The following is a 21931-nucleotide window of genomic DNA, read 5'->3' on the forward strand; positions in this document are numbered from 1 at the left end:
TTGAATAAAATATTTGAACTGGAACCCAAACTACTTATTACAAAAAATTTTTTTAATTCCTTGATGAAGCTTCCTCTCAGTAAATAGATCAATGAGTATATTAGATAGGAAATAGAAGAATGGATCTACTCATGTAATTATTTGGAGAAAAAAATGTTCTCTGCCTCTTTTTTTGTCCACCCCCTTTTATCTTTGTATACTTCATAATCATTTAGCCTGTGCTATTATACCAAATACTGCAAAAAGTTTTCACTGTAAGTAAACAGGGGACTCTCAGAAGCTGTAACATTTATCCCTTCCGCACACGTCAGAGAAAAAAGAAAACCCATGCCAAAAACAAGATATAAGAGCTAATTATTTTTGCCTCTTACCTGTACGGTAGTTATAGGACTTATAAAACATATCTGTAAAGGTTTCCAACCTCAGCACAATCTAATTTATCCTTCCTGATGAGGGAGTAGGTCGTTGGCAGAGCACAGCCCACATGACTATTATCCATTGCTGGTGATGATAATTTTTTAAATTAGCTCATATTTTATTTAACTTCTTTCAGAACTGCTGCTAACAGATAATTGCATATCTTCCACATTTCTCTATACGTTGACATCGAGATAGAGAAATAGCTAATTAATAATAGGTGTATTGAACTCCTACAACTTTTTACCTTTCAACACGCAGGGTATTTTTTCCAATCTGGATATTGGTTATCTGAGCTTGAACATCTTACTCTCCACCCAGAATAAAAAAGGAGTTTAAGTTGATAAACCTACTGACACATATAAATCTACTTTATATAGACTCAGATGGTGGGACTTTTCTGAAGAGTGTAGTTCTGACTACAGTTTGGCCCCGTGGGGAAGGTCATGATGGGGATAGGAATGTAGGGGTGTCCCCACTATGACCTCATCAACACCATGATGAGTTGGTGTTTTGGGTGTGTTCCATGATAGAAAATTCAACTTCTATTTATAATGTCTCTTAAGTCCTATACTTTAGGGCTGCTGTTTAATTAGAAGGTATAGTTGAACTATTTTATTGGGATCATTGTTATCCATTAAACTAGACAAGAGACAAGAGTTTAACCACTGCAACAGAAATACTTTTCCATGCTAAAGCTGTATTTTCAACCAATATCTACAAAAACACAAGTTAATGGGCTGGTCGACATTTGGAATTAAACCTGTAAAGTAGGCTTTATTTCTTACGTAGATTAAAATATTTACTTACTAAAGCTTTCCTTTTGTAGATACACAAAATTATCTGATCCTGCCAATTGGCTAAAAATAGATCCTGTGAATGGGCAAATAACAACAATTGCTGTTTTGGACAGAGAATCACCAAATGTGAAAAATAATATATATAATGCCACTTTCCTTGCTTCTGACAATGGTACGTAATTAAACATGGTCATTGTATTACCCTGTATGTTGTTAAATAGTGCCTCATCATGAATGCATCATCAGGAAACGAGCTTTTCTATGTCTAGAAAACTGACCTTTTTTAAGCTAAGGCCCCTACTTCTATTTTCTGTTTCCGCTGGGTTTTCTCACATATTCCCTGTCTTCTGTAATGAATGTTCCCAACATCGATATGTCTTGCATAGTGCCTAGTACTGTGATGACAAACGTTTGTATTTCTTCTGCCCTGCTATACAATGATGCCTCGTTGCTACAAGTTGAGGGTAGCCTCAATGCCTCCATGGCATTGTTTTTTTTTTGAGGTGATCTTTTTACACTTCTTATGGTCAGTCTATTTGCCCACATCAGTTGGCCTGTCTCTAGCCTTTTTGTCTCTTTGTAATTCTCTGCCTCTCGTCTGCCTTGGCATAGGAAACTCTTAATTTCATGCACAAATTGAAATAAGTGAGTACAACACGTTTTTGTGTGTTCATTTTGGAACATATAGTCTAGCACCTTTTTTTTTCCCCTCTCTGGGTTTCTGCTGGATTCTAAATGATTGAAATTAATAGATAGCTACCTTCTTCTTCTTCTTCTTCTTCTTCTTCTTCTTCTTCTTCTTCATCTTCTTCTTCTTCTTCCTTATTTTTTTTAGTTATATAAGACAAAAATGACTTACATAAACCTGGTGATGGATTTGTTTTGCTTTGTTAGCTCTCAATATGACATGTGTTTAAGAGTGCAAGCTCTGAGAGTCTGCCTGGCTACCTGAATCCAGACTCCAGGTCTACCACTTTCTAACTTTGGGATTAGCAATAAGATTTTAAATATATTCAATTTCCTTTTTCTCTTTTTTTTTTATTTTTTAAGTTTATTTATTTATTTATTGAGAGAGAGCACATGCACTCTATGCAGGAGAGGGGCATCGAGAGAGGCAAAGAGAGAATCCCAGCTGTTAGCACAGAGCCCAATGTAGGGCTTGATCCCACGAACTGCGAGATCATGACCCAAACCGAAATCAAAAGTCAGGTGCCTAACCAATTGAGCCACCCAGGTATCCCTCCTTTTTCTCTTAAATAGGGATAATGGTAGCAGCATCTAACTACTACTAGTGTATGGAAGAATATAAAGTGGCTTGTACCCGTAAAGTCTTTAAAACAGTGCCTGACCTTGTTGGGATGAGCACTGGATGTTGTATGTAAGCCAATCTGACAATAAATTATATTCATAAAAGATAATAATAATAAAAAATAAAACTGCCTGACATAAACACTCAAGTAAATATTTCCATTACATGTTAATAGTTTTAAAACTGAATCATAACCATATTTTAAAATCATTTAAAATATGTGTGCTATACTGTGAATGCGAGCATCTCATAAAACTAGAAGGCTTCAATTTGGTGGTCAAGAAGCACAGTTTGAAAAATGCTACCCATCAACACTTCTGATAAGAACAGCTTTGATGGACCATTCTGGATCTTACATAATAAGATTCAATGAGATTGGTATCTATCATAAATCCACATGGTGACAAGCTCAAAGCAATATTTCTTATCGTTTCTAATATCAGACCTACTGTTCACATATTTGGAGTTGAAACGTAGTGGGGACAGCTTTTGCCACTGCACATCAGAGCTCGGCCTTAGTGTCTGTTTTATGGTCTCACTGCATGTAAGGGGTAGCTTCCCTCCATGAGGGAACTTAAAGCGATATATCTTGCACTATTATGTTGAGATTTAAAGGGCTATAAAATTATATGTATGAATGTTAGTTGTGAGTTACAACAAGATTTGTCATTCACCAAGGTGGATTTTTTCTAATTGAAAGGGTGTTTGGGATGCTAGAGAAGTAGTTGGTTGCATCTCTGTGTAGTTCTGATGCTTTGCAAATGCACTTGACTCTAAATCAAGGCTGGATGTGGAGCCCCAGGTCCACTCCTTAATGACTGGGCAAGGTTTTATACTCTCTGTGCCTTGGTTTCATTACTGAGAAGTTGTTTTTGCGTCTTGCCTATTCTATAAAGTTGTTATGAGAGTCAAATAATATTACACGTGATAATGAGTGTGAAAGGTCTTCAAACCGTGGAGTATCCCAGAGCTCCTGGTGCTATGGTCATTATTAGAATATTGTCCGCAGCCCCCGTGTCCCCCCACCTCTGTTCTCCCTGCTTTCAGCACCATCTATAGCCTCAGACAGGTCCATAGAGATTTCTCCTTGCCTCTTCCCCAGCATGTATGTGTGCACCTTCCTAATTGCATGTTCTTGGCTGGGTCACTTAAACCTCTGGGTGTCTGAATTATAATCTTAACATTTTTTTGTATTTCTATTTTGCTATATTTAATGTCTATTATGTAATTACACTAAAAACAATAATTATGTCACTATATATAATAATATAACATCATAAATACGTATAATCTCACAGAGGCTAAATTATCACAAAACGTAGTAGAGAAATCTTTAGGGTGGGTTTAGGGTCAGGCAGACCCATCTTTAGTAGCAACCGCAGCCCTTACAGGAGTGTGTGACCATGAGCAGTTGACACAGTCTTGGTTCCCAATCCATTCAAATGTACTTCATAGGATTACAATGAAATAATGTATATAGAACAGCCTAACACTTGGTCAGGCAGGTAGTTGGTTGATCAATAAGTACCATTTCTCTTCTCCATGGCATTTCTTCCCAAGATGAGGTCTATGGGTCTGTGTTTCCTGTAGATTAAATATTTCATGGCTGTGTTGAAGCTTTAAAGGAAATCTCATGCTCTTTCATGCGTATGTCTTAGTCCTCCATCAAGAATAGGGTCCAAAAGATCATGAGCCCCATGTTCTGCTTCTCTTGTGTTCCCCACAGCGCCTAGAGGAGTGTGGTAGACAAAAGGCCCAGAGTAACGGACAGCGACAGCAGGGCAGGTGTAGAAGCACACTCTGCAGGGGTGCCATGCATTGTCACAGGGCTCAGTCCTGCACCCCAACAGTGGCAGCTCCGGGTCATGCTAGGAAGGAAGCAAAAAGTGGCCTTGTTGGAAAAACAGTGTGCCAGAGGCTGTGGCTACTAGATTTTTCCAAGGTTATACAACAGTAAGGGCAAGCAGGCTAGAAACTTGGAGGATTCCACCGTAATGGAGACTCGTGGGAAAGAATTGCTCAGTATTGGTTTCTGATTTTTCTCCTTTTAAGGAATCCCCCCTATGAGCGGAACGGGAACCCTGCAGATCTATTTACTTGATATTAATGACAATGCCCCTCAAGTGTTACCTCAAGAGGCAGAGACTTGCGAAACTCCAGACCCCAATTCAATTAACATCACAGCACTTGATTATGACATCGATCCAAATGCTGGACCATTTGCTTTTGATCTTCCTTTGTCTCCAGTGACTATTAAGAGAAATTGGACCATCACTCGGCTTAATGGTAAGAACAGGTTAATTATTTGACTATATGTGCAGTTGAGAGGTTTTGAAGCCTGATATGAAAAGTTAATTTTAGGTGCCTTATAATCTTCTCATTAAATATATTTTAAAAGCTACTTAAAGTTAAATAAGATATTAAAAGCTTCCACAGCTTTAAAAAAACCTTCATAATGCAGCATAGTTGTATTGCTCACTATATGCTGTTACGTGGTACATGCAGTTCTCGAATATTCTGCGTATTTTTATCGTATTATGTATTAACTACCAACTTTTTTTTTCCTTTTTTCGTGTAGGTGATTTTGCTCAACTTAATTTGAAGATAAAATTTCTGGAAGCTGGGATATATGAAGTTCCAATCATAATCACAGATTCGGGTAATCCTCCCAAGTCAAATATATCCATCCTTCGCGTGAAGGTCTGCCAGTGTGACTCCAATGGGGACTGCACCGATGTGGACAGAATTGTGGGTGCAGGGCTTGGCACAGGAGCCATTATCGCCATCCTCCTTTGCATCATCATCCTGCTCAGTAAGTAGTTGTATTGTCTCTTGGATTTTATTTTATTATTTTTTTTAATTTGTTTTTTTTTTTTTTACATTTATTTTTGAGAGACGGAGTGAGACAGAGCACGAGCTGGGGAGGGGCCGAGACAGGAGGAGACACAGAATCTGAAGCAAGCTCCAGGCTCTGAACAAGGGTTCAGCACAGAGCCCGATGCTGGGCTCGAACCCACGAACCATGAGATCATGACCTGAGCCGAAGTCAAATGCTCAACTGACTGAGCCACCCAGGCGCCCCAGGATTTTTTTTTAATGTTTTTTATTTATTTTGAGAGAGAGAAAAAGGGAGAGAGCAGGAGAAGGGCAGCGAAAAGACGGAGAGAGAGACTCCCAAGCGGGCTCTGCGCTCACAGCCCGATGCAGAGCTCGAACCCCCGAACCTTGAGATCATGAGCTGAGCGGAAATCAAAGAGTCGGCTGCCTAACTGATTGAGCCACTCAGGTGCCCCTGTCTCTTGGGTTTTAAATTCTTTTCCCACCCTAGATGTTTTGCAAAGTAACTTTTTGCTGTTTACCTTTCAAAACAATCTAAACCACTCTCTTCAACCTATGAGCACTTTCTTGCCAAATTGTCTATGGAGCAGTCAGTTCCACTTCCGAGCTATGAGCACTTTCTTGCCAAATTGTCTATGGGGCAGTCAGTTCCACTTCCGAGGGAGAAAAACCCTGAACACTGTTTCAAGCACTTACATGTTTGCAGCAAACCCAGCCAGTGCACCCTTCTCATGCCCCGTTGCCGTTTTCTGGCACTGATGGCTTGGCGAGCTGTAGCAAACTCTTTTCATAGGAAAATGTTAAGCCATCTTAGCTAAGTTTGAGCACTCATGATTTGAGTATGAATTTATGACACGGAGTTGATGATTTAGGAAAATAAGTATATTGCTCTCCTTAGCTTTCCTTTGTATAAAGCGCAGTCAGCAGCTAACTCCAGTCATGCAGGGATCAAGGTATTTGTTTCTGAAGGGCTACGTAAAATAGTGAGAGATTATACTTCATACAGCACATTTGATAATAGAAATGATTACACAGCTCAATAAATTGTCTGTCTTTAGAGCAAGTCTAGATTAAGGAACTGCTCCTTTTTCAGATACTTTGCAATCTTTGGTTCAATGGAATGCAAGAAATTAACCACTGGAAAGTCCTTTAGGAGCCCCTTCTAAGCATGCAGGTTAAAAGGATAAATTGCCTGGCCCTGTGTTTTATTGTTAAATAGCAGTAGGACTCAGTTTATTGTGTGATCATGCTACGCACCAATCACTTTCTTGAAAATGTTGGCCATTTCTTTTATGTTTTCTCCATTTACAAGTGTTCTGGTAATTTAGAATTCTGTCCCTTTATTCTAAGCAATTACCATAGAAGCCTGAGCATTTTTTACTTCCTGTGTGGAGACTACTTTGACTATAATTTGAAACCTGCATTGCTGTACTAATAATCCACTTGCTAGATTTAGCCCTGGAACAATGGCAAATGAGATCATGTATCTGGCTTTAAAAGGAGGATATTTACTTTTATGGCCAATAATAAAAATGTGCTCAAATAGGAGTCATTAAATCTCTTGCTTCAGGATGTAAACTGATATCCTCAGATTTTAGAGAGAATGCGCTCTTCGATGTGCACTTAGGGACATGTTTCCATTTGAACTAAAATGTGGCATATATGCCAACCTTATCAGGAAAGACTTCGACGTGACGGACTTTGGCATAGGGGGTGACTAGCATTTTGAAGGAAAATGAATTGGTGCTGATTTTAACGTCAACCCTCTGGAAGATTCATGGTGCCAGATCTGGCACAAAAATGTAAAGCCTGAAAGCCTGATGTTATTTCAGTGCAGCAACGAATCCCGTCGGCTTCTTAACCTGAAACGTGCAGTTTAATAGGAGCGGGAATGCAGAATGGTGTAGTAGAAAAGCACAGCCTTTGGGAGCCCAAAATCCTCAAGATCCAGTTGGCGATCCAGTTCCGATTTGCTCCCCAAGTCATCCTGGCAAGCACTTACCTTCCTTGGGGAGTACTGTTCCCTCTGATTTCCGAGGGTATAATGATGGCCGAGCAACCTCAGTGAAATAGCAGTTACATAACAAGTAACAATTTAACTTACTATTGTTTGTTGGTTTAGAATTTACAAGCCCTTATATTAGGAGTATCCTATCCTCCAGCAAGCAGAAGGGAGAGATGGAAATGGTTCTCATCCCCATCTGTAAATGATAATATTGAGGATGGACATTTAGCCAGTGAGTTCAAAGGACACCAGGTTCTGGAACCCAGGGTTTCACACTCAATACCCAGTGCTTGAACCCTGCTTTGTCTTCTCTCTCTTCACGGGAGGCCAGAAAGAGATAAGAGAGAGGAAGCTGCATTACAAGCTTTTGACCCATATAAGTGTGTTAGTGGTATTAAAGGCTATGATGAGAAAGGTCATGTTTTAAAAGCTATGACATTATGCTGTTTTTTACTCTTTTTCCATTTAGTCCTCGTTCTGATGTTTGTGGTATGGATGAAACGCCGGGATAAAGAGCGCCAGGCCAAGCAACTTTTAATTGATCCAGAAGATGATGTAAGAGATAATATTTTAAAATATGATGAAGAAGGTGGAGGAGAAGAAGATCAGGTGAGCTATATTTTAAACCTTTAAAATGGAATTTTGTGATCCTATAATCTCAGTGGTAGAACAGATGTTAATATGTGCAGTAAGAAAATGGTATCAAGGTTCCTTTACTTATCACATTATCAAATACTTGGTGGGAATTCTTCCCTAAGTGTCCTTCACATTTCTTGAATTTTTTTTTTCAAAGTGCCAGATGTCACTGTGTTTATTTTGTAAGAAAACCACTAACATTGTTTCAAGGAGCTAGGACTTAAACCCAGCTTCAGTTAAAATAATGCTAATAAAAATGTGTCTCTTTATATGTCCCCTTCATTGGATACCCAAAATAGAAGTAAAAGTGGCTTCTACAATGGGATTTACATCTACTATATACACAAGACAAGCACTAGATAATTCATTCTACAAATATTTACCAAGCAAGTTCAATATTCCGAACACTATTTTGGTCACTGGGGATATGGAAGTGGGAAAAGTCAGCAAATATTTGCCCTCAAGAGTCTTACATTCTTGAGAAGTATTTGAAATTAGAGACAATAATTTCTAGTTCATCTTTGTATCTGTAGTGTCTTTCATGATGCCTGGCTCATAGTAGTTGCTCAACAAATGTTGAAGTTCCCATCTGGCTATAAAATATCATGAGCTTCTGTACCACTGTGTACATGGGGCACTGTATATGCATTCAGAGTTGAGAGTGACCAGAAGGGGAAACACAAAGATCTTTATGTGCAGGTTTTAGATATTATCCCAGCTAACACTTAGAATGCCTGCACATACCAGGCATTCTACCAAGGACATTATATGCTATTATCTCTTAAATCTTTGAAACTTGTGATACTATTCTATGAAAGTCTCTACTTTTGTGATAGAAAACAGAGCTAAAGGTGATGGGACTCTCAAAAACAAGTAAGAAGTGATAGATACAGGATTTGAATCCAGGTCTGTCTGATGTCACAGCCTAAACTAACTGCTCTGATATAGTTCCTCTTGCAATTACCTGGAAGATACTAATGTAATCCACAAGACATCACCATGACAAGCATTTTTTTTAAGATACTTTGTTAATTAGGTTATTTCCATGTACAAATGCAAACTTTGGGGCTGTGGTCAAAAAAAGAGCCCAGAGGGACACCTGGGTGGCTCAATCGGTTAGCATCCGACTTCAGCTTGGGTCATCATCTTGTGGTCCATGAGTTCGAGCTCCATGTCAGGCTCTGTGCTGACAGCCCAGAGCCTGGAGCCTGCTTTGGATTCTGTGTCTCCCTCTCTCTGCCCCTCCCCCGCTCATGGTCTGTTCTGTCTCTCAAAAATGAATAAACGTTAAAAAAATGTTTTTAATAAAAATAAATAAATGAATAAATAAGAACCAGAATTCTTGGGTCTTGGATCATTATCAGTAAATTCAAATCTACTTTGTCTTAAATATATATGTAGACATTTGTGATAAGACTGTTAACTTGAATAAAAGCAAATTTTCCTGAACGTATTTTCTCTTCTCTACTCATTTGAGGAAATAATATATCACTTTTTGTTTTACAAAGCAGTTCACATCCTTGTTGTGTTCAGTCTTTATGGCAACCCGTCAGAGTTTTCTATTTTACACTTGTAGCAAGTTGTGTGATTTGCTCTCAGAGTTTGTAACTGGCAAAGCCAGAACTGAGACCCACGTTTTCTGATTCCAGATTCCATGCTTGGTTTACAGAACCTCAACTCTTGCATTTAGAAGAGATGCTTATTAAAATATGTTGAAAACTTGACTCATGTGTAAAGCTGCTTTGAATACTGACTAATTAAAGTGGCTCTATAAATATGCCCCAGGGTTTCTTGCTTATAAATGTCTTCGGATATTAAAATTCATGTTTGGCTTAATCCTTAATTAATCTATCCTTTCACTTTCCTGAGCTATGTTCAAGATCAGCAAACGTGTATCGATCACGTTACCTCCTAAGTCTACTCTCGGTATTTTAATTTTTTATGTCATTGTGCATAACTTTCTAGGCATAAATCTAAACCCAACTCCGTGAAGCTTCAGTATAAATGGTACTAACTGGAAGGCCAGCAGTCTTAATGGGATCTTGCGTAGAATTGGAGGCCCAGAGGCAAGAGGCAAGATCGTTCTCAACATCTGAGAGTTTGGATCAAGGCACTCACTGCCACCTGATCTGCCTCTCTTTCTCCCTCCTCCCGTCCAGTCCCTTTGAGAAATTGTTTCATGAGGTTTTATTGTTGTAGTTATTTTAGGAAGGACTGATTTCCTTTATTGACTTTATCCACATAGATTGATTCTTGAGATCAAATAGTCGAAGTTATCTATTGCCAGGTTTATTAAAATCATCACCATAAATCTTCAGCCTCTTCTTTTACTGACCTCTGAAGTTTTCTTTGCCCCTAGCTAAGCTTTTAGGCATGAATGTTTTGTTTCCTACTCACTTCCCCAGTAATCCAAGGATTTTTCTGGAACTTACTCTATATTGTCTTCTGTGTCTAGTATCTTTATTTAGTATTGGCCTTGCGATGGTATCTCTTGGTAGCCACTTGGTTCTTTGGTGTCATGCTCATCTAGATCAAAAGCCTGTGTCCATCGTGGTGTCTGTGTTATGATTTCCACTTGCAGTCCTCATTATAGAGAAAGCTGTGAGAAAGTTACATAACGGGGTTTTTATTTATTGTATGATTTACCTCATAACAGCAGAATAAAATATGCCCTGTAGGAATGCTACACCGAGGGTTCTGTCTCTTCTACCTCTGAAGTGGTTCGTGAAATCCATTTGCTTATCTCCATCACCAAGGCCACTGCCTTCACTTAGAATCATCACTGTTCCCCAATAGCATCCTAATGAGTTTCCTGTCTCTGGTGACACACCCCCATCAGCTCTCCGTCAGTTACCAAATCCGGACTTCCTCTTCAGCCTGACAGGGCTTTGGCCCTTTGGTGCACACCCTTAGCGAGCAGATAGACGGTTGTGGGAAAGAGTTGTAGACACTCCCTCAAGATGTGAATCTGTCAAGCTTGTCCACTCGTGGCCACTAAAGTTTTCTTGCAAGTCTGAATGATTTGTCCTCATGTTCCTCTCCCTACCTTTCTTGTTGTTGTTCAGGACATAGTTTCTAAAAATATTGTATTTATTGGCTTTAGTGCTTCCTTTTTATTGAAGTGTAGTTGACACAGAATGCTATATGGTTTCAGGTGTACAACATAGCGATTTAACAAGTCTTTGTGTTCTACTGTGCTTATCACACGTGTAGCTGCCATCTGTCACCATCCAACGCTGTTACAATACTGTTGACTATATATATTCCCTGTGCTGTAACTTTTATCCCTGTAACTTATTCATTCCATAACTAGAAGCCTGTACCTCCTTAATCACAGAATCCACTCTCTCCTCCTCCAGAGATAAAAGCAACAATAGGTCTTATTTTTCTTAGAAAGAGCTTGTTAGCTTCTTTATTTTTATTCAGTGGACCTCATTATGTTCTCAGTTATCTTATGGTTTCAAAAATCTGTGATGTGGTAACTTACCTGGCTTATTCTTTGTATTAGAATGTGAATAATAGTCCCATGAGTTCCTATATCCCAACGAGAAGCAGAAGGCTTCTTATAAGGTTTAAGAATGTAACCAACCATGCATATCAATAAAAGCATTTCCAGCACCCGGGAGCCTCTCTTGTAGCCCCTGCCAGGAAGGATGCTGTCTGGCAAAAATAACCAGTATTTTTTATTTCCATCACCCTGGAACAGCATAACTGGGCTTTATATTTCATTATGTAAATGGATATCGTATAGTAGGTACTTTTTGTTTCTGGCTTCCTTCACTCAGACTTCTATCTGTGAGATTCATCTATGCTATATACAGAAGTAGTTCATTTTTATCATTGCTGAAAAGTATTCTTTTGTAGGAATTAACCACATTTTATTCATCCATTCTACTATACTTGGACTGAGTTCATACAATTGAATTGTCACAAATAAAACTGCTATGAATATTCTTTGCGCGCACGTGTGTGTGTGTGTGTGTGTGCGCGCATTTCTGTTGGTATGTCCTCAGGGATTGGAATTTCTGTATCCTAGAATGTGTCTGTGTGCAGCTTTAGCACAATCTTGCCACTTTTCCAAAGGGACAGTACTGGTTAGCCCCTCCCCTTGCCATGCTGGTGCATGATGGTTCCATTGCCCTATGTCCTCACCAGCACTTGGCTTTTTTCAGTCTTTAAATTTCAGCCACTAAGATGGCATGTGTCTCTGTATGATCTAATCAGGATGTTCCTACTGACTGACTTACCATTTTGATCTCTTTGTGAGGTCTCTGTTTGGCTTCTGTGTCCCCTTTTCTATTATGTTGTCTGCCTCTGTCTTATTGATCTGTAGGAGGTCCTTATATATTATGGATATCATTTCTTCATCAGATAGATGTTTTGTCAATAGCTTTTCCCATTCTGTAACTCGCTTTTTTATTCTCTTAATGGTGTCTTATGATGAACAAAAGTTTTTAATTTTAATGAAGTCCAGTGTATCAATTTTATTCCATTATGGTTAGTACATTTATGTCCTTTAGTTTAAGAAAACTTTTCCTACCGAGGTAATGAGTTCTCCTTCTGAAACAAAAAGTAAATAAATAACATAAAACAAAACACAGCAACTTCATGTTGTCCTCTTGAAACTTTATTGTTTTACCAGTCATACTGTCTGTGATCTGTCTCTAATGGATTATTCATTTGGTATAAGATACTTATCAGAGCTCTTTTTTGTTTTCTTTCTTGATATGCAGTGCTGTTTACTACAGAGATAGCTCTCTCCACTGCACTGTAGGGCCCACTTGTCAGAAAGCAAGTCATTCTACACGTGTGGGTCTGTGGGTTGGCTGCCTGACCCCGTACTATTCTACTTGTGCCATCTGCCTGTTCTTGGGCCACTACCACCTGTTTTCGTTGCTGTCACTTAGTAGTGTCTTCATGTCTTTTTGTACAGATCCTCTAACTGGATTCATCAAGATTTGCATCAATGTTCTTGGTGGAATTTATCATTTACCTTCTTTTTCCATAAGGAAAACAAACCCTTTGTTTAATACTCTTATTTTCTTTACTTAAAAAAAATTTTAAGTTTATTTATTTATTCTGAGAGAGAGTGTGTGTGAGCAAGGGAGAGGCAGAGGGAGAGAGAGAGAGAGAGAGAGAGAGAGAGAGAGAGAGAATCCCAAGCAGGTTCCACACCATCAGCACAGAGCCCAAGGTGGGGCTTAAACTCACAAACCATGAGATCATGACCTGAGCCAAAACCAAGAGTTGGGCGCTTAACTGACTGAGCCACCCGGGTGCCCTAGTACTCTTACTTGTTTTGCCTTCCTTTTTTTTTTTTTTTTGAATGTTTATTTATTTTTGAGAGAGAGAGAGTGGGGGAGGGAGACAGAGGATCTGAAGCAGGCTCCGTAGTGTGTGCAAAGAGCCCGAGGTGGGGCTTGAAATCACAAACTTGTGAGATCATGACCTGAGCCAAGGTCAGACACTCAACCAACTGAGCCATCCAGGCACCCCCCAATACTCTTACTTTCTAAGTGAATTTAATCCAAACACTTTTCCATTTTCTAAATAAGATGTTATTGCTTTAATGTTTTTCTTTATTTTTGAGAGAGAGAGAGAGCTTGAGCAGGAGAGGGGCAGAGAGAGAGGGAGACAGATGATCTGAAGCAAGCTATGTGCTAACAGCAGAGAGACCAATGTGGGGCTCAAACTCATGAACCACAAGACCGTGATCAGAGCCGAAGTTGGACGCTTAACCAACTGAGCCACCCAGGCACACTGTTGTTGCTTTAAATCTTAAAAGTATGCTCAGTTCCTGAGAAGTTCAGTTTTGTGAAATACATTCTGTTTCTACTTTCCGTAATTCACATGTGACCCCCTGTTAGAAAGTGTATTTCTTCTTTTTTTTTTTTAATTTTTTTTTTTAACGTTCGTTTATTTTTGAGACAGAGAGAGACACAGCATGAACAGGGGAGGGGCAGAGAGAGAGGGAGACACAGAATCGGAAGCAGGCTCCAGGCTCTGAGCCATCAGCCCAGAGCCCGATGCGAGGCTTGAACTCACGGACCGGGAGATCGTGACCTGAGCTGAAGTCGGACGCTTAACCGACTGAGCCACCCAGGCGCCCCACTTCTTTTTCTTAGTCTAGTTGAGACACAACGTTCAGGTGTATAACCTCGTGATTCAACGAGTCTGTACGTTATGTTATGCTCACGGCCAGTGTAGCTACCACCTGTCACCAGAGGACACTTTTACAATACCATTGATTGTATTCCATATGCTGTGCCTTTTATTCCCAATGACTTATTTCTTTGTAGTGGGCATTAAGCCTTTTTAGCAACAGAATATGATTCATACATTTTTATTAGTTTTGGGGGGCAGATATTATCTCTTTACAAGAGTAAGCCTCAGAAATGGGATTACTGCCATGTTGCATTCTCGAGGAGTTTTAGTCGATTTTTATTACACGTAGGTAGTATTTTATGGAGGATGTGGTGCTGCCTCAAGATGTGGATGGAGACCGTGCCACACCAGGCAGACGTGGCTTGTCCTGATCAGGCAGTGGTCTTCTCGATGTCTCAGCTGGGCAATTCCAAAAAATTACCAGCGTTTTCAAAGGGTGGGCAGGTCTCAGAGGTTAGTTGAGGCAGTTGGTAAATGCCAGGTAACCAGTGTGGTGACAGGTGCTGGGGATCCTGAAGACCTAGCCTCAGGCTGGCTTGGCCAAGATTCCTATTTTTCCTGCCAAGAGAAAAATATCCTTCTTAAAGAGCTAACTGATTAGAAAGAAAACAACGCAAAGCAGTCCTTTACAAGGGTAGCCCTGACCTTCCTGGCCGCTGATTAGCATCTCTAGCTGTCTAAGCTCTGTGCCAAGATACAGGTTGCTAATTTCTTTAACAAAATAGCTAAGAAGCCTAAGAAAAACGACAACAACTCATCTGTGCCTTTTGTCTTGTGTGTGATAGACTTTGACCAGTGCTTGTAGATCCTCTGCTCTGGTTCAGGTTATCAGGACCCTAGGTTGGTCCCATATTGGAAGCGAGTGTTAGATGCCCTCTGAACAGGAGCATCTGTTGGCTGTTGGACAGACAGACGCTTTTAGTATATGTCTGCTCTCTTTTTAGAGGGTGAGGTTCCTTCTTTATCTGCCTCACTGCCATAATCAGCAGAGCTTTTGGTGGTTATCAAGCCATGTTTAATTACCCCCGTTAGTAAATGTTCATTGGTGCACTTTTTGGCCAATGGAGCTGGTTGCAGTTACTGTGTAGCTTTTGATGTTCTTTTCAATGAGTTCCGTCCATATTAGCATCACTAATAAAATCTGGGTGAATGTACAATATAGCCAGTGGCTCACTTTTCATGGAACCATCCCTTTAGCCGCAGGATAGGAAACGGAAACTGTTAGCTTTCTGCTCTTTAAAGCTTAGACTTAATTACAATTGCTTCTATATTAAACAAACATTTGTGGACTGTGTGTTATGTTTACAACACTCACTGGTGCTCACTTTAAACAACCTCGACCTAAATCACTTACCATTATACAGTTTCATTCTCCATAATAATAGCAAAAGCTATTGTTCGGGGTACCCTATGAGTTAGGCGCTATACTTACTGCTTTATATATATTATTTTATTTGACCCTCCCACAGCACAGCCGAGTTGGGACACACTGTTGGGAAGTAGTGAAGTGGGGATTAAATGCCTGTCCAATCTGAGTCCAAAGAAAGTGGTTTGTTTACCGGATCCTGTCCCATCGTTGGCAAAGCTCAAGCTCAGCCAAGCAATTAAAACAATGCCTTCCTAAATGCCATTTGAATTTATCAGAAGAAGTGGACTCTGGGACACCCAGCAGCTTCCTCTGCCCTTAAAATTTCACTTGAAAATTTTCCCATTCCGAGTTTGGGGCCAAGGGACTCCTATGGGGACTCTGGATCTGTGAGAGAGGATGCCACTGTCCATGTTGGGAGGTTTCACAGGTGACAGTGAGTGGTCACAGGGATCCTTTGGACCATGGCTGCTGACTCAAGGGCAGCATTAGGGGAGCAGGGTTTGCAAACTCAGCTGAGATTAAAGCTGACACTGGTCAGAGATGGTCATTACAGAAAGTGAGAGTGGCCACCTACAGGTTCCACATTGGTTTTCTCGTGGTCACTCTTGGACTCTTGGCCCTTACCATCCCCTGCATACCTGGTCCGTCTTCCCACACCAGTGCTGCTGAGTGTTAACACTCCAGTCGGCTAGAATTTTGTCTCTCACTTTCTTCACACAAGACCCAGCACCTCTTGAGCTCAGGAGCTTTTTCACATCCCAGGCCTTCTTCTGAATTCCCAAATTTGGTTTCTTAAATTTTAGCATATTGCTCTAAAACTAGAGTTTTTCTTTTGCATCAGAGATGGTTCTGAGCTCTCAGAGAAAGTACCTGATGAGCCCTGATGATTTGAGGGACGTTTCTGAAAGCTGGATTCTGTGTCATTTAAGAATCACACTTCAGGAGTGTCAGAGTGACTTAGTTAAGTGTCCGACTCTTGATTTCAGCTCAGGTCATGATCTCACGGTTTGTGAGTTTGAGCCCCACATCAAGCTCTGCACTGACAGTGGTGAATCCGCTTGGGATTGTCTCTCTTCCTCTGTCTCTCTCTACCCCTCTCCCACTCGCATGCACGTACTCTCTCTCTATCTCAAAATAAATAAACATACAAAAAAGTCACACTTCATAGACTATGCATGGGGAGGGACGGGCATGTGTTCATAAGATGTCCATAGCTGTGTTTTATTCAGCTTGCAGTGTATAAATTTTTTTTTAATCACATAAATTTTGGATCTCACAATCCTCTTGAAAAAATTGAAAGATCTAGAAACATGAATTGCATTCTGCCTTGACAACAGTTACTGGAAACCAAGTAGAAGATTCTCTCTTTAAGCAGGGCAAGCATGTTCTATCATTGTTTTTCTTTTCTCATTCTCATTCCAGACCAGCTTTATTGACTTATGTTATAAGCCAGTCCTTTATAGAAATCTATTTTTGTTGACTCTGATTAAATTACATAACAATTATTAGGCTTTGGATTAACAAAAAACAGATTTCTACAAGGAGGAGGTACCATAGTGTTCTGAAACCATGTGACAATTTTCTGTTATACTATTTTTTTTTAAGGAAAAGAAAGTGGATTGGCCACAAATATATTTAACCAGATGAATTAGTTAAAATAGGCTAGCTGCTATAACAAACTAAAATTTCAGTGATCTAAGACTGGTGAAATGTATTTCTCACTTAGTGGTAATTGGGGTTAGGTCATAGGAGTTGGGGGTAGGGAGGGAAGGTCCATCCCACTCCACACAGTCATAAGGGACCCAGAGGATCAGAGACTCTCCGACTCTCCACATGTTGCTTTCAGGGTCACCCAGCCATACCTGCAATCCCTGAATGACCAAAGGGCAGGGAGGATGATTTGTGGAGACTTTTATGGGCTATGCCTGGCACACATCACTTCCACTCCCCATTCCCTAGGAAGTTTCTGTTGGCTGTGTGCCTAGTAAGTAGAAGTAATGGGTTCTGTGACCAGCTGGGAGTCTTTGCCCCACCCTGTTAGGTATTTGAGCGTACAGAATCTTTTCTGAGACTGAGAAGAGTTTTCTCATAGGACCCACCCACACTAGATTGCTAGCTCATGTGCATTGTTTTGTGACCCATCCAGATACTTTGGAAGGAAGTGGGTCCCTGGACACAGGGGACACACAAGAGGTGCAGCAGCTCATGAAAATGAGACACTGTAGGTAAGGCTCTTAAAAACCAGGGAGGGCAACTTTACCTTACCTGGTGAATGCTCCTCGTATATCCCAGGGAGATACTAACGTCTTCTTGATTAGGGACCAGCGCTTGAGTGTGTAAGGGATCACATGTAACTTCAGGGTAAGGGATCGCATGCAATTTCATGCTCCTAGTCCTGATAGGAGCTCTTTTTAGTGGCCCAGGATTTCAAAACCCAAAAGATCCAGATGTAATTGCTGTATGAGTTACCATCGGCTTTTTTTTTTTAATGAAATTGATTTCTTATGTGATTTCTGGAAATTAATGTCAGTATTTCTGTAACTGAGATCCTCAGAATCTCTTTGACACCACTTTCAGTGGAGCTCAGGTGCCTGAGGTGAGGTAAGATCCCACAGTTCCTGTGACCCAGGACTTGGCTTTGAGGAATGGGGACTCTGAGGGTTGCTGACTTAGTTTCTCCTCATATTGCATGTTAAACTGCAGTAGGATTGAACTACCTGTACCTCTATACCCATGACATGTGACTTCACACTTCCATGGCATTAGTCTGTGGTCTTCACCTGCCCAACTCTCTTTAGCCACCAAGACTCATCTCAAAACATCTTCCCTTGGAATCCCGAGCTGCATCAAGTGTCTCTGCTCTGTGACCTGCAGCATCCCATGTCTACTTTGTTTTGAACTTTTGCATCTAGTCCTGCCCCCAATCCTAAGCTCTGTGAGGGCAGAGATTTGTCCTATTCATTGTTTTTCCTGTACCTAGGACATTTCACACCGGACGTGTGCTCACAGAATGTATGTGCATTGGGCCTTCTTCCTGAACCTCTTAGTTTTTTTTCATTTTTTTTTTTTTTAATTTTTTTAATGCTTCTTTATTTTGGGGGGAAAGAGAGAGACAGACATAGTTTGAGCGGAGGAGGGGCAGAGAGAGAAGACCCAGAATCCGAAGCAGACTCCAGGCTCTGACCTGTCAGCACAGAGACCGATGTGGGGCTTGAACCCACGAACCATGAGATCATGACCTGAGCCGAAGTCAGACGCTTGACTGACTGAGCCACCCAGGGGCCCCTGAACCGCTTAGTTTACAAGTCTATCTACACAGTTAATTGAAGCGGTACACTGATGACGACTTCACTTTCGTTATTTGAAATCTGATGTCTTCAGGAAAGGATGATAACATTCATAAATGCTAGCACTCATTACATATGCAGACTTTTGTGTCAGGCTCTGTGCTGTGCCCTTAGTTTGTTTGCATTTCTCTTACAGTCTTCCCAGCAGTTCTACGTAGCAGACCTGTTCAAACCCAGGTCCACATGGCTTGAGAGACCAAACTCCTAATGGATTTGCTGGTGGCCATATGATAGATGTTGTATTTAGTGGTGCTGATTTGTAGCAGGCAGGTGTTACTGGTAGGACCAGTGAGGCTGGGTGCTTAGCCACAGCCTATCAGAAGACCACTGGTAATCTGGCTTTAGAAAAGACAGAGAGTAAGACTCAATTAATTGATTAAGCATGGCTTGCAGTATTGAGCACATTTTAGCATTAAGAAGGGTAGAATCCAGAGAATTCTGAGCAGCCAAGTTACTACAAAAAAAAAAAAAAATCCATGTATATAAGCTGTGTGACAGGAGCTAAAATTTTAAATCCAGGCTGGCTGCCTAAATAGCAGGTTGGAGTACAGGTGTGAGAAAGTCCCTTGAGACCAAAGGAGCCACTTCTCTGAGTCAAGGGATCTTTGCTTGAACCAGTGGTCTCCATGGACTTCCTGCCAATCTCAGGAACGCGCCCCAGTAAGAGCAACCAAGCCAGACCCTCCGACTCAAGCAGAGAATGACATTATATAATTTAACGCTGGTGTATTTGATTCTTTGAAATAACTGTTTTACAAAATCTTTCTGCTGTATAAGCAAACTGACAGATGGCTGAATCTGGACGTAACAGTGGAGGCCACTTTCAACATTTTTATTGTTGGCTAAAGCACACTCTGTTATGTTCCCAAGTTATTCATCCATTTAGACCCACCTGCAAATACTAGTATAAGTTAGTTATTCAAAGACTGATATTGATTTCCTAAGAGGAAACTTTCACCAGGGCTTGGATGAGTACATTGTCATTCCCTTCGTGCAAGCTATCTTCAAAACACCGACAGGTGACACGTGTTGGTAGGCTACAGGCAGCGTATTCTGAACTGGTCAGGCCCATTCATTCCTGACCGGGCATTAAGTGTTTTTAATGTGCACGTGATTTGCACATGAGCTTTTTATTTGCTATTCCTGTCACTTTGTGGGAATGAACAAAATATTTATGTAATTTACTTTAATATTCATTCTTCCTGACTGATCATAAATTTAATACATTTAATTTTATTGGAATAGAAAATTATCAGTATCCCAGTAATAACAGTGATAAAGATATTGAATGCCAACTATGTGTTCATGCTATGCCAGGGAAACAATGCTAAGATACTAAATGGTATTTGCCAAAGTTGTGCCAGCTGGCCAAATCCCCTGACTTCTTGTTTTTATAAATAAAGTTGTATTAGAACCCAAACCATGCACTGTGTCCATTGTTTATGCGTTATCTGTGGCTACTTTTACACTATAGCAGCAGCAGGGTGGAAACAGTATAACAGAGATTATACAGCCCCCAAATCCTAAATTTTTATTCTCTGGTCCTTACAAAAAAAGTGTTGCCAACCCCTTTAGTGGGTAGGAAATAGGGAGCCCTCATTAGTGTTTTGTCCAAAGTTTGAATACTCTGAAGGTCAGCATAGGAAATTTATGAAATCTGCCTAAGGTCACACAGTTAGAGATGGTGAATTCAGGATTTGAATCAAGGCATTTTGATTTCAGAATCTATGTTTTTCAGTCACCATACTATGTTCCCTTTATATGTACATTGTCTTAATGATTATGTCTCTAGGAAGTTCCAAAACAATGTGACCTAAAGCAGTGAAGGATTTTTGATGCTCTGTTGCCATATTCCTGACCAAATATTGTTATTTCTTTATTACCTATTTTTAGGTTTCCTCTAAGATAGAATACTAGGTCAGGCTAACACAGAATGACTTTGATTTTGTCTGAATGGTGACATTTGTATTTTTCATAAGAAGAAGTTGGAGCTTGGAGTGGGAATATGGCCTGAAGATACATTTAGAAAGTACTGTCTGTGTCTCCCAGACAGATGTCCTTGAACAGGTTAAGAAGTGCATTCATTTGGGGCGCCTGGATGGCTCAGTCGGTTAAGCGTCCGACTTTGGCTCAAGTCATGATCTCGTGGTTCATGAGTTCAGGCCCCTTACAGGGCTCTGTACAGACAGCGCAGAGCCTGTAGCCTGCTTCAGATTCTTTGTCTCCCTCTTTCTCTGCCCCTCCCCCCTCTCAAAAATAAATAAACATTAAAAAAAAATTTTTTTAAGTGCTTTCAACTTTATAGGGCTGTACCTGCATTGTGTGGAAAGGGTGGGCAATGACAAACATTAGTATAAAAAACGAATTTCAGATGTGAGGAGAAACATCTTTCTGAAGCCTGATTACTCTGCTCAATCCTACAGGCCCTGCATGGTCACATGCTCACTTCCTCCAGAAGCTTACACTTTCACCTTCCATATTTATATAATTGTTTATATAGGTATTCTATTAAGTGTCATCATTTTTGAATGGATTCTTTTAAAAGACAGTAGACAAAAGCTCTATGAATAACTGCATCTGTGACCCAACAGACTCTCCAGAATGTATTTGTTGAATCAAATCCAGTGGAACTATATTTGCAACCTTTTTCCAAAAGGATACTCCCTCATTTTACAATTGGAAGTGAGTTGTGATAAAATTTCCACAATGCCAGTGTCTGCAACAGAACCATAATTTTGCGCCAAAGAGTGAAACCGGCTCATTCAAAATTCTGAAGACAACAGTTTTGAAAGAAGCTGTGACAGGGCAGCATGAACAGTAAACGATGGAGGTAGAAACCGTGGATGCATTCGTTTCCCTCTTAATGGGGACTCGGCTACATCCCTTGTGGGAAGTGGAAACTGGCTTTCTGGTGAGATTACAATGCATATGAAAGCAGAGAATAGAGGTCCTTCATCTGTCCCCAAGTTATTTTATCTCTATTAGGTTCATGATTCCAATCAGAAAAGCTTTTAGCAAGTCTTTTGTTTTAGGGAGGGGGGCTTT

The 21931-nt window shown here is 40.4% G+C and overlaps 1 protein-coding gene across 1 annotated transcript in view; it reads left to right on the forward strand.

The window, feature by feature from the left end:
• The window catches only part of CDH2 (cadherin 2), a 214340-nt gene that overhangs the window by 174083 nt on the left and 18326 nt on the right, over nt 1-21931 (forward strand). Inside the window, exons 11-14 of the mRNA XM_030336771.1 lie at nt 1247-1389; nt 4579-4812; nt 5105-5338; nt 7839-7978. Coding sequence (XP_030192631.1) covers nt 1247-1389; nt 4579-4812; nt 5105-5338; nt 7839-7978 — 751 coding nt within the window. The remainder of the gene's footprint in view (nt 1-1246; nt 1390-4578; nt 4813-5104; nt 5339-7838; nt 7979-21931) is intronic.

The sequence above is a fragment of the Lynx canadensis genome, chromosome D3 (genome assembly GCF_007474595.2).
Source record: "Lynx canadensis isolate LIC74 chromosome D3, mLynCan4.pri.v2, whole genome shotgun sequence".
NCBI classification, from domain to species: Eukaryota; Metazoa; Chordata; class Mammalia; order Carnivora; family Felidae; genus Lynx; species Lynx canadensis.